Consider the following 13266-nt stretch of genomic DNA (forward strand, 5'->3'; position numbering starts at 1 on the left):
ATGAGACTGCATAAAATCATTTTGAATTCAAATAACGCAAGTAGGACGTTCTTTTGTTGGTAGCGCAATTTGATTTTTTGAATTCTTAGTTGGTAGGTCTGGATATATATCGGTTGTCAAAAATTAGTCGAGTGATTGCCTTTGAGGGGGCAAGATGCGTTCAGTTCTGAGTGCGATTTTATTGGATTTTAACTAACCCACATACGAATGTATTATATCTGCCTGCCTTCGCAAAGATAAGTGTGCAACAAATATTGAATCAAGTGCGTTTACTTAGCAGTGATAGTTGAATAGGACGGAATTGGAGTAAGGATTTTGCGATATTGTTGTTGATCAACCAAGAGAGAGAGAGATACCACCCTTCCAGAGCTGCAGCTACACCAAATGTAAGTATGAATGGTAGCTTTGCAGGTGGATTGTGATGATGACACCAATTGGCATGCAAACAAATTGGCTCTCGGAATATATATCAATCCCATTAGATTTCCCAGCAAGTGCACAAAATGGCTGATGGAAATCCGATGCGAATTTGTTAGAAAATGTGAAATGTCAGAGCAAGCGTCGCAACCTTCGCATAGGAAAGATATATAATAGATTGATATATATATATATATGTATATGTTGCATTGGAGAGAAACACTCGAACTCGCACCAACAAGCCCAACCCATTAATTATTCCCTCGGCATTGGAAAGCACCTGTATAGTATAATTATTGTGTGTCGTAAACATTGATAATATAGTCTTTAATTATAGATACTGGAGGCCTTCAAAGTACAAACAAACACACACGTGAATGTTGTGTACGCATCCAAAGAGCTTATTTACATTTTGTTTTCGTCGTCGACTCGGCTAATGCGACGCAGAAGAGAGATTCGCGATGTCTGTTTGTTTTTTCCACGATCGAGTAGAAAGTTGCTTTTGTATGGAAAGACAACGAGAAAGAAGAGAAGCAAAAAAAAAGTAGAATAGCCAGTTTCGTCGTTAGAAAATGCGCCTCGTTTTATTTACTCCGTTTTCGGTATGCTATTTTATTCCTCCTCATCTTCGCTTAAATCGCAAAGGCCAACGATCTCACGTACTAGATTTAGCGGTGCCTCCTCGTCCTCTTCTTTCTTCTCTTCCTCTACATCCAACCATCTTCCACTCTCTTTCTCACGCGAAAGTTAATTCGCGTCTCGTTATCATACAATTGAACCATCCATTTTACTTGTTAATTTCTTATGCGACTCTGTGAGACTTCTAACCGAGTGTCTCTCTTGTCATCCGATATTCCTGTTGTCCGCGACGTTTTTGTTAATTGAGAGATATTTGATCGGTTTTCTTTACAATGATACTCGTTTTTCTCTCTCTCTCTACCAAGATTAATGAAGCGCTTTTCGAGGCCTGTGAATTGCGTAGTTTCGTATAAATTATCCTTGAACATCAGGTAAACTCTATAGTGGATGGTTAAATTAAATATCAAGCATATGTGGATATAAAGCACTGAACTCATTGCTCGCTTTTTTATCTTCCAATTGGACTACGATTAGAATTTCAGGATTCTCGAGTAATTTTAAACCATGTCAACAAACTTATTATCTCTTTCCCTTGAGAGATAACCAAGAACAATAACAATTCATGGTAACTATAGATGGATAGACAATACCGCATCTCTCTGTCTTATCTCTAAACTTGGAGACAAAATTCGATATGAATATACTTGAAATGCACGAATGCAATTTATATAAGTAGCCTCACCTACGTCTAAAATCTTACAAAAGGCAGACCTACTTTTGAATGAAAGCCAAGCATTTGCACATAAGAACCAGTATTGCTTACAAATGTACTAAAGAGGTATCATCAAACTGCCGAAAAAATAATCTATTAAGGTTTCATACGGTATTATTACTATTGTTATAAAATGAACCAGTATCGAATATTTAGATTGGAAAAAAGTAAACAATGTAGAAGGTCATGAAATATACGTCAGCAATCGTTGTAAAATTTTCAATAATGCTTATTATTTTGGATCCTAGTGCTTCTAAGATTGTAAGCGAAATTTAGTAATTGGTTACGAAATTGTTCAGTTGTCCGGAATACAGTTTTTTTTTTGAAGCAGGTGAAACTCGTTAAAGCAGAACAGCGCAGTCTTGTGATTCATCAAAACTTACTGAAGGAAAACGTTCAGTTTGGTAAATAGAAAGGGGGACTATTTTACTCTAAAACAAACGAATCTTAAATGAAAAGTGAATATTTCCTTGAATATAAATGAACAACAGATTTGTTATTTAACTTGTAGATTACAAAAAAGTATACAAGTGATGAAAATAATTTCACTCTAATCAAATTGTGATAAATTAATGAGTTTTTTTTTAAATGAATGAGTTTCGTGTTATCACATTTTCATTCATGATATTTTTTATTCGAAAATACGTACTGGAACTGTTCTCTAGTATATTTGAACATATGTTTGTTAAGAAACACTAAAGGAATCGGTCAACATCAAAGTTTTGGTATCTGATTGGTGAAATGCACGAGATGCGATGCAGTTGCAAAATCTGTAGATGTTTTATCAGCAGTTTAGTAACTAAATGATGTAATTGACTTGCAGTTTATCAAAATCTGGGCGTTTCATCGGAAAGAAGATGCTGGCTGTGCAATCGACGAAGCTTAATTGAATCGCGCGGCGCAGTGGAAGAAAAAAAGCAGAATTATGAATCGAAATTGGATTGAATGAATGGAGGCGAGATAAGGAATGATGATGAGGAAGGAGAGGCAAAGCATCATTCGAAATTGCTTCGCCTTCAGCTTTCCGAGTCGTCGCCCAATCGATTCAATTTACTGTACAAACAACGTCGTCCCGAATTACCGTCTCGGTAAATCGTCGTCGACAACAGAATGATCGTTCATTATTCCACGCTCATATTGTTGTTTTCTTTCGGTTTGATATTAAACTGTATATCTGCGAGGATCGCGTCACGCAGTTTGTTTACGCGTTAACCATCACAGCTCGTTGTGAAACCACTGAATAGAAACACGCAGTTTTGCCTTCTAAACAGAGGTGAGTGAGGTGGTCTCGCTCTCTATCTCTCTCTCTCTTCAGTATTCAACGCTTCTGCTGCTGTTACTGCGAGGGGCCAATTAAAACATGCAAATTGGGACACGGTTGGATGAGAAAAAGAGCTAAACGCATACTTACTGAAGAAGGTAACGTATGGTAGAACGAACGGTATATGCGTCATATCTGCCATCAGCAGTTCTCACGTTGCTAACTAACCTGTATAGGTCGATCACCAGCCAATATTGGCTTCGATTTGTTGAAAGGATTTCGGAATGATGTAACAGCTCTCTTCGTATGGATGCATTTTTATTTATGAAATGTTATGTTATTGAAAAGAATAGATGAATAACAAAAATATTCAAATTCTTAATACGTAATTTAAAATGTAATCCAAGTTAGCCGAATGTCCTCAACACACGTTGTGCAATAATCGCACGTTCTAAATCCGGTAATAAATTATTAATGGAATTGCGAAACCCGAGAAAGGCCTCGCTCCTATAACGGGAGGTCTTCCTATCGTTTAAATAAAAAATAATATTTGAATGGAAGACACTGGTATTGTTTTGCGAGGTAACGCTAGGAAATCCGAGGTATACTTATTTTGTTATTCCCTTTGGTCATATAATCTGCATGCGACGTTATCCTTGAATTCGGGTGTTTTCGCACGCAAATTCATTTTTTTAGAAAGTCCATTAGAATACAAAATGTTAGTATAACTTTCAAGACTTGCCACATGGAATCCTGAAACTTGATTTATTTATAACTGATACTTCTTATATTTGTATGACGAGTATTTTGTTATTCAAGAAACGAATCATAAGGTCGCCACTTTGCAAACAGACTTGAAATTGTAGTATTATTAATCAGGTGTGAGAGTTGTTCATTTCGTATATACTACGAAACTTTCTACAGTCCTCCGATCCACCAACTGACATATCAAATGATTAATATAAACTACGGTAGTAGAGTGTGTATATGGAGTTTCCATTCATAGTTCATATTCATCCTAATTGCTACACTATTGTATTTACTAAAAGCATTGTAGAATTGTTTGTGTCTGGTTCATGCCCTTGATTTCGTTCACTGATTTTCATTTCCCAATTTTCAATCAATGTTGTTTTGTTTGAAGACCAACGAACCGATGATGATTGGAAGAGCCTTAGCCTGCTTGCTTATCGCCGCTCGAAATCTAAATGAGGAAACTGGTGTAGGCTTCTTGTAGTAATTCATTATGCCCAGAATTTTCGTGTTTCTTCTTCTTTCCTTCGCGCTCATTTATTCTAATCTGTGGGGCCATTCATTCATTGATTCATTCATCTTGCCACGTCCATCCTCCTCTTGCATTCGCCGTCTACCGCTGCCGTTGCTTCTTCCTTTAATTCCCGTTCCGCCAGTCGTTCGTGCATGCCGTTTGCTTCTTATTTAGTGTGCCACAGTGGTAATAACGATGATATGGCTGAAGGAGCGAGAAGGAGAGGAGGAAGAGCGGTGGGCTCGAAACTTGTTTCCTTTGTGTGCGTGCGAAGTGAATGACTTTTCGGTCGGCGAGCCAAGCGAGCGAGAAGAAAAGTTCTTTTCATTAAAGAAGGCGTTCGTGGGCATCCGGCATCCTTGTCTCGCGTTTCCTGTAAGCACAGCACTGCCCAAGCCAGGCATGAACGAAAAAAGAACGAAGAAGACAAAAAAGGCATACACACACACACTCGCACCCCATATTCGTAAGGTTTCGTAATCTGGTGTGCCTGCTACCTCGGCTCTGCGGCAAAACGTGGCAGGTATTAGCTGGAACAGGTAGATCTACCTGTCTCTTTGCCTTTTCCGAATAGCGAGCCTCCATAGTAGTACATAGTAGCCTTAGCGGAGGCGGAGAGAAAGAAAGAAGGAAGGACCGAACACAAACACACCCAATCCCATTTGCGAGCGGCATTCGCATGTGAATGGGATCGGGTGGAGAGTGAATCTATACTTACTTTCGATGCGTCATTCATTTATGCATGCAGCATTCATGTGTGGCATGTATATACTATATTTCCAACTGATATCACAACTGCAGGTCGAGACTTGTTGCTCGCTGCCATCCCACACATACACTTGCTGCAAGAGCTGCTCGCAGTCTGCAGAAACTGTCGAAACGTCGCGTGAATACCATCGGATTCACTCCTTTCGGTATGATGATCTGAAACTGAGTTATACGATTCGTCAATAATTGCAAACTTTGCACAAAAATCGTTGATCGGATTCCCTCCTTCACTTCGGGTGAGAATCTGCATTTTCATTAATAAAACAATCAATATTTACATGCTCAATAACGATGATTCACTTTTATTTCCTCCCACGCAGTCTTCCAATGCGTAATCATTGACGTCGTTTACAAGCAAACAGGAAAGCTTACAATTGTTTAGAAAAGAAACGATCATTGCCAAGCAACCAACTTAATTCGCTTCTTGATTGGCTCAAATCACATCAGTTCCATCCGATACACCGCAACTTGATTATTATTCCGAATTGAAATTCAATGTCCTAACATAATTATTATTATCACTATTCCAATTACTAATACTAGTGATTCACTGAAAATATTTGAGGGGTATTACAAACCTCATGTTTATCTTTCACTTTGTTCAGAGAAGAGTAATAATCATTCTTAGTAGACCTTATCATCCATTTTAAAATAATCGCAGTGGTCAACCATTTTAGTCAGTTAATTCCATTTATCTACATGTCAAAAGATTTTATTGTATATTACACACATGCAAATGCTAGTAATTGTTACGTTCATAATAAGTTAAAATAGCAATTGGTTTCGTTGAATGAAAAAAAAAAACAACATGATCGTTACCATTCGTCGTTTCCTTCTAATCGAAAAGTTGTTATTATTATTCGTGTTTGTCCACACTTTATCAGTGATTTACTTCCATTCCGGCGGCGCGATTGAAATAATTCCTCTTATCGGAACTCTCTGTGTGCTTATCCGGCCGACTAAACGTTGTAATTGGAGGAATGCTTTTATTTTCCGTTCGAAAGTAACTGGAAAAGCATGAAAAAAAAATATAGAAGCTTTCTTCTCCACGAAACGAAATTGAAAATTAACATTGGGATTGCGTGACTCGCGTTCGCGCGTTTGAAAAGAAAACCACGAAAAAAAGAAATACAGAAAGAGAAACACGTGTCTTTATATCCAAAGAGAGAAGAAAAATAATAATGAAAAGAGAATCAGTCTGCTGCTGCTAATTGTCGTTGATGCTTGTTTGTTTCATTTCGTGATGTGTGGCATCTTTAATTAGTGGACGAAAACAATTTTAAAAATATGGCTAATTGGGCCGTCCCGAATCGTGTCAGAGTTCAATTTGTTTCGAAACAATAACAAGAATATAATAATTCATAATAATATTTGCTCAAGAACCGAGATAATTATTGGTGTTACGAAACGTTGTCTTTCAATGGACCGACCGACTTTTTGTATAATAAACATTTATATTCGTCGTGATCAAAACATCTTGTTGATGTATCGATCGAGGATATTCAAAATATGCGCGGTGCATAATGAATATGAATATATTTTTTCCATGCTTTGCAGAATTAGGTAATGATTCAAAGCGGAGGTTGCTGATAATGCGGTCTGTGACTCATTGTCGTTCTTGTTGATAACATGATTAGTGAGGAAGTACGAATATATACATATATGAATACACACATACATACACGACTGCAAAACTTTCCTTCTTCATGTTTTTTTTTGTACGTGAATAGGATTGCGCATTATCAATATATCAGTTATTCGTAGTAAATGTAAAAGCAACCTTGAACATCACAAAACTTTTGAAACAATCCGCTTTCATTTGTTGGTTTCCATGTAAATATATGAAATCTAACATTTTCTGTTAGTCGTGCAGTTGTCATAGCTACTGTTTAGGTAGGAACTCTAAACTAAATTGCCTCAAATCCTAATTTTAGTAAAAATGTTTACCAAATGCAATGCAATCACTTTTCGCCACATAATTTACAATGAACTTGTTATTAATAATTTACACTTTACGATCATATTGACATTGAATATATCCTTGACAAATAACATGTTTTGAGTTGCTGATTAATCTCTATAACAAATAAAATGATCAAGTCTTTCCAATGATTGTAGTTATTTTACAGAAGCTTATTTTAAAACCAGCAAAATTTGTAACTCGTATACATATTACATATAAAATAAGCAGTACTTGCCAAATAACAAGTCAACTATTTACATCTAGCAACTTTCTTTCAAAACATTTATTTTATGCCGTTTCACTACGAATACTAAACTATTTGGAAAATTTTATAAAAGAAAATCACAATATTAAGGACGTTACATCTGAAGAAAACTGGTAAAATATTTTTGTAGTCAAGTAGAGTAAACATATTTTATTTATGTAATTAATAATATTGTTTTGCGTCATGAATGATGTCATTGTTGATATGACGATCTTTCTTCGAGCATATGCAATTACGTTGAACAGATTGTGTTTCGTTTGAAAATGGAACTGAAATTTCCTGCTATGACTTCGTGGAAAAGTAATTCGATAAATTGCAATTTGATGAGATTGAAAGGAGAAACTCCGCCGACAACTGCTTCTGGCTGCTTCTCCTACTACCACTACTATTCCTCCGTCCGTAACGACCGCGTTTGTCGTCGTCTCAGGCGTCTCAATTCCATTTCTCCGTCGCTCTCATTCCATCATTTGCGCTGCATAAATATTTGTTTGGTGCATTTGCATTTTGAGATGTTTAGATGAGGAGTGCTCTCTCCGCATTTCGCGATCTAGTTCATGCTAATTGCATCGATCCACCATAACCACCTCTACCACTATATCCTCAACACCTTATATACATATTGACGTGTACTTTTCTGTTCAGGTATTATTTGAATTGAGCGAACCGCAGCGAAGTTGGTTGAGTGAGAGATACGAACCATAAGAAGAAATGGACTCTGATCGATGTACGTGCGATAAGTCGGAATCGCCTCAAGATACAGGAAGTGATACCTCGACATCCTCCTCATCCTCGTCCACGTCTCTGTCACCGACAACCAGGGAGAAGAAGCACAAGATCCGGCTCACTTCTTTCGCGCTGAACCTGCGAAGAGGTCTCATGTTGCAGTTCAAGGCGAGCAGCAAGCGATCGCAGAAGAAGTCGCAGCCCGCATCCGCCGCGTCCCCGTCTTCGTCCTCGTCCTCCGCGTGTTGCGAGGTTGCTGCGCCGGACAAATGCATAAAGAAGTCACCCAAATGGCCGTTGAAATTCCACTGCACCAAGAAAGAATCCAAGAACGTGGCGCACGCCGAAGCGCCAAACATGTGTTGCATGTGCTGCACTTGCATATGCTACAGGAGGACGGAGGAGCATCATCTGGGACCTGGGGTTGTCTTTGAAACCGCCAACGAAGCTGCGAGCAGCAATAACATTTCCATGGCCTCTGCAGCTGCCGTCGAACAGCAACCTGTCGAAGAAGTGCCTTCAGTCATAAGGCAGGAACCAGTCGTGGTTGCTGAGGCTGCGAAGAATGACGTCGACAATGGCATCTACGGAAGCAACAACGTGCAATCTATAGTCGTGAATCCGCCTTCAATTGATTGGTAAGTTTCTTAAATCAAACCACAGCATTGAGTGGAATTATGTTTAAGCTATTTAATTAACGTGATCTTCTACAATTACTAAAGAACGTTTCATACATATGCCACATATACTTGACTAATTATATATCTGCAGTCCATTAACTGCTTCAAGGTTATTTTGCAAACAATTCAATCTGATAAATTAACCAACATCCATCCAAATTGATTGGTATTCATTCTGTTTCGGTGCGTATATTTCGTACCGCACAAAAACAATATTAATCATCGTATGCATTATACGCGGCTCCCTTTCTGAATAACAATCGGTACAACAAAAAATTATAGAGACAATATTGAAATTTAAGTATAGTAATATTAAAAGAAAAGATATTGCAATAATAAAGTTCTCCACTAACAGTTAATTAAGATTACTGTATTATTAAATAAATGCATGTTCGTTTTCCTTTCTATTTTCCTGACCTTTCTTCATAACAAGTATTTGCGTTTTTATCTCTTTGTGCATTATTTTGTATAACTTGATATGTCGAAAAGAATAGAGAGAAAAAACATATATTTTTAGTTTTCTTATTTGTATCTTTTTTCTGTTTTACTAGGGTATGCTCTGTGCACGAAGATTGCGATGAGGCGGCGCGTCGTCAAAGAGCGAGGGAAATTGAGCAGGGCGTAGATCCACCTGCGAATTTCAGGACTATGCGATTACTGTACACAGACATGGAATCGGACGGAGGAACCACACGTTACCAACTCATGTGTCCGTCCAATGTATCCGTGGACTCTCTGAGGGCACTCTTCCAAAACACTGTCACCCTTCAGTCCTGCCCCTTGGACATCATCGCTAGCTGTCACACGCAAGTCGACTTTATACATTGCCTAGTGCCAGATTTGCTGAATATTACCAATTGCAGCTTCTACTGGGGTAAGTTTATTAAGCACCACCGTATGATGATGACGTAACACGTGCTTTCATAGGGTGACTTGCAAATTTATATATTTATTTTTTATTCTAGGTAAAATGGATAGGTACGAGGCAGAGAGGCTGCTCGATGGTAAACCAGAGGGTACATTCCTGCTGCGAGATTCTGCACAGGAAGAGTTCCTCTTCAGCGTATCGTTCAGGAAGTACGGACGATCGCTGCACGCCAGGATCGAGCAGTGGGATCACAAGTTCAGCTTCGACTCGCATGACCCAGGCGTTTACATGTCGGACACCATCTGCGGTCTGATCGAACACTACAAGGATCCGAGCAGCTGCATGTTCTTCGAGCCCATCCTAACATCGCCGCTCCACCGCAACTTCACTTTCTCCCTGCAGCACCTCAGCAGAGCCACCATAACCACCAAGCTCACCTACGATGACATAAACTATCTGCAACTACCAAAAACTCTGAAGAGCTACCTGAAGGAGTACCACTATCGTCAGAAGGTTCGCGTGCGAGTCGAAGACGATATGCAGTGGTTCGACCTTAAGAACATCCCACCGACCCCGCCGAACTCTTCCTCCTCCTCGGCGTAGTCAGATAGACACAAACAAGAGAATCAAACGAGAGAAAGAAAGAAAGAAGGAGTAGAAAACAAGTGCAATTTTACGACATAAATGGGCCTTTCGAATATATTATACACATTCATATATAGATATATACATACATAATATATTTACGAAAATTAATTGCTTTACGAATATGATACACATATAGGGTTTTCAACCGTTCCTCCGAGGAACGGAAACATCTGTAATGTAAGATAATAATATTTTGTTTTCGATTTTTAAGATATTTGTAATATTTGTACATAATATTTAGGGATTTGTTAATTGTATATTGATTTATTATTTTATGTGTTCGCTCTGACAAAACAATTCAAATCAATTTCAAAATTTTCAGTATTTATTCTTTAAGGTCAATTCTGTTTTACACGTTACGTTACTACTGGTTACTAACAAACAAAAACGTTTTCTGTGATTATTTTCATTATATATATATACACACATACATATATATATAAATTATTAGAATTGGTTGGTTGATGATGATGACGATATTTATCACATATGCTAAATAACCTCGTCTTATTTATAATTATTATAAAGCGTTCGCGTCGAGAAAACCACCAGCCACAACTCCGCAAAATACAAATATATATATATTTTTTAAGTAGAATGAAATTCTAAATTATTTAAATCGAAAGTTCTATAGAGCTGTTGACGGCTGTTGGGACTGGTAACGCGCGAGCACAAATATTGTAAATTAATTAAATTTTTGATAGAGCTAAGAACTATTTATAATTGGATGTGATGATGAACAAAAAAGAATTGCATATATCAAAAGATGAATAAGAATTAATATATTCAATACAAGTTTTAATAGTGTTTACTTTCAAAGAGAGTGAATGTCTTGTACAATAGAAAATGGAATATTAATTGAAAAAAAAAACTATTATATATTTTTATTGTTAACAATATATTATTTAGTGAAAATAAACATAACAGATATTGTTTACTTCTTCTTGACAATTTTATTCTTTTCAGCCTCAACAACAGCTGCAACATGATCCTTTATTGCATCCATAGGGTTCTTAAGAAATTGTGAATTTTTCATAATCTTCTGATAGATTGTGACACCTTTGGCAAAATCCTTTTTCCTCTTATCAGCTTTCTGAATAGGCCTTGTTTTGGTCAACACTTCTTCACCTTTTACACAGTCCTTCACTGTGACAAAATCTAAGGCATCCAATAACGATTTTGTGTCCCCCATAAGTTCATGTCGTCCTTTTTTCACTGCTTTCACCTTTTTAAGTTTTTCAAGTTTTTTCATTAAGAGCACTCTTCTCATCTTGATCTTATCCTTCTTCTTAATGCCACTTCCACCACCTATTTCTGATTTCACAGACTTGAAGGACTTCACACTGCGCACATCGTCGTCTTTATATTCATGAAGAGTCTTCTTGATACTGCCAGTGTCTATGGACATGTTTGCAAAAGGATTGCTTTCCAACGATATATTCATGGAAGTAGTGTTTGCAACAGAATTATCTTGAGCTGTATTTTCGATAACCTTTTCAGACTTTTTGGAATTGACAGCCTGGATATGATACTGCTGTCTTTGTCTACGTTGTTTACCCATGATGAATAACTAAACCAGAATACAACTGAAAATTATAGGTTAACAAAGCACAACAAAGTAAATAAATAGTGGTAAGAAATGGACATTACAACAAAAAAAATTTGTAGGTTATAGTCCTGATCAGTTCTAATGTCAATCGATGCCAAATTTATAAAAATAAAATTATGAAGAATGAATTTGAAGACGTCATCTATTGACGACCGTTGTACTTCAGTAGTTCAACGTTTTTGACGCTAATTGATTCTACAATATTAAATCGCGTTAAATAATTAATATATATATTCATGTACAGAAGAATCATTTGGATAGAAAGTGTATAAGAATTTTAAATTAAAGATATTTTATTATGAAATTTTAAAGATTAAATACAATTTTTTCCATTCCAGTTAAATGTATTTCTTAAGATAAATTAATCCTTTCTCAATGGGAAAGTCTCTTCTGTAATTCCATCTTTAGTAATAAGATTGATGACAATGCTGTCACCTGTGTATATATCTCTCTCAGCAGCAGAAATGAATACATCCTTCAAGATGGCAATAGCCCTTTCCTTGGTAACCTTCTCAAATGCATCACCTTGCATGTTCTTGAAACCAACTTGATTGTCTAATAGGGGCTGCAACAGAGCACCAGCTGAACCTCCAGCCCTATATGTGGACCTCTCGCAATGGCCAATTGGATCATAGCTGTACACACAACCTTTTCCCTCAGTGTCAAGTCCTACTAAGACATTTGAGATGTAGTATGGGAAGAAACGCTTATAATATAGCATTGTTGACAACATTTGGGAGCAAGCAGTAGTGGACATGGTTTTGTTGTGCTCCTGCTCATACATTTGCATACGCGCGTTCAGAATTCTGGTCAGTGTGAGAGTATCACACCAGCATCCTGCACAGCCAAGGATTGTCTTGTCAGTCAATTTGAATAGCTTCTTCTGATTCCTAGTGTAAATGGCAAATCCGGTACTGAGACGGGTGTCTGCGCCAATTACTGCGAAGTCATCTCCGGCGATAGCAACAACACTCCTGAAATTGGGCGAATGATAAACTAATGATCACAAGAACTAAGGTTATGTTTTTTCAAATTTACCCTCCGTTATCGGCGTAAGGGTTGAACGAATGCTGTACGGCTCCAGCCGTGGAGTAGTCCGGATAGTGTGGACGAGAATCATTCATCATGGCCATTTCTGCTACTTTATTATTACAATTCGAAAACAATCACAACACTTCTGCTTTATATAAAAACCAAATCACCGGATGACAAACAAGTTTCCAAACTGTCAGACCCTGTCAAATTGGTTAAATATGGCAGAGTTGCCAACCATATGAACATATAAGAATAATTCAAACAAACTTGCATAATCGTTAATGTTTGAATATTTTTGCTAATTGGTTATTAATTGCAGAATATATACTAATTTTGATCACAGTACATTTCAACAAAAATGTTGATTTAAAATTTAAAACTATGCAAGGATATAGTTGATATTTGAAATAGTTT

At 37.3% G+C, this 13266-nt stretch overlaps 3 protein-coding genes across 5 annotated transcripts; 1 reads left to right on the plus strand and 2 right to left on the minus strand.

The window, feature by feature from the left end:
- Positions 1–106: 106 nt before the first annotated feature.
- Positions 107–10453, plus strand: LOC108559982. Of its 3 annotated transcripts, none has more exons than XM_017917383.1 (4): positions 107–386; positions 7932–8650; positions 9244–9566; positions 9658–10453. In XM_017917383.1, the coding sequence occupies exons 2-4, from the start codon at positions 7998–8000 to the stop codon at positions 10161–10163; spliced, it is 1482 nt and encodes a 493-aa protein (XP_017772872.1). In that variant the 5' UTR covers positions 107–386; positions 7932–7997; the 3' UTR covers positions 10164–10453. The 3 variants fall into 3 exon arrangements, with proteins under 3 accessions (XP_017772872.1, XP_017772873.1, XP_017772874.1); XM_017917384.1 differs by lacking the exon at positions 107–386 and adding an exon at positions 3106–3187; XM_017917385.1 differs by lacking the exon at positions 107–386 and adding an exon at positions 5280–5297.
- Positions 10454–10511: 58 nt separating this feature from the next.
- Positions 10512–11867, minus strand: LOC108559983. Its single transcript, XM_017917386.1, has one exon. The coding sequence runs from the start codon at positions 11767–11769 to the stop codon at positions 11143–11145; it is 627 nt and encodes a 208-aa protein (XP_017772875.1). The 5' UTR covers positions 11770–11867; the 3' UTR covers positions 10512–11142.
- A 261-nt stretch (positions 11868–12128) lies between these two features.
- On the minus strand, positions 12129–13065 carry LOC108559967 (proteasome subunit beta type-1). Its single transcript, XM_017917362.1, has 2 exons — positions 12856–13065; positions 12129–12791 (listed from the first exon to the last, which is right to left on the minus strand). The coding sequence occupies exons 1-2, from the start codon at positions 12948–12950 to the stop codon at positions 12179–12181; spliced, it is 708 nt and encodes a 235-aa protein (XP_017772851.1). The 5' UTR covers positions 12951–13065; the 3' UTR covers positions 12129–12178.
- Positions 13066–13266: the final 201 nt, after the last annotated feature.

This window comes from Nicrophorus vespilloides, unplaced genomic scaffold (assembly GCF_001412225.1).
Source record: "Nicrophorus vespilloides isolate i.1.1-1 unplaced genomic scaffold, Nicve_v1.0, whole genome shotgun sequence".
In the NCBI taxonomy this organism is placed as follows: domain Eukaryota; kingdom Metazoa; phylum Arthropoda; class Insecta; order Coleoptera; family Silphidae; genus Nicrophorus; species Nicrophorus vespilloides.

What these genes read in the sequence shown, in the direction of transcription:
- LOC108559982 (XM_017917383.1), top strand. Translation starts at nt 7,998, where the DNA reads ATGGACTCTGATCGATGTACGTGCGATAAGTCGGAATCGCCTCAAGAT. An exon ending in AATCCGCCTTCAATTGATTG is followed by an intron (nt 8,651 to 9,243) that starts GTAAGTTTCTTA and finishes CTGTTTTACTAG; the next exon opens with GGTATGCTCTGTGCACGAAG. An exon ending in CAATTGCAGCTTCTACTGGG is followed by an intron (nt 9,567 to 9,657) that starts GTAAGTTTATTA and finishes TTTTTATTCTAG; the next exon opens with GTAAAATGGATAGGTACGAG.
- LOC108559983 (XM_017917386.1), bottom strand. Translation starts at nt 11,769, where the DNA reads ATGGGTAAACAACGTAGACAAAGACAGCAGTATCATATCCAGGCTGTC.
- LOC108559967 (XM_017917362.1), bottom strand. Translation starts at nt 12,950, where the DNA reads ATGGCCATGATGAATGATTCTCGTCCACACTATCCGGACTACTCCACG. An exon ending in CCTTACGCCGATAACGGAGG is followed by an intron (nt 12,792 to 12,855) that starts GTAAATTTGAAA and finishes GCCCAATTTCAG; the next exon opens with GAGTGTTGTTGCTATCGCCG.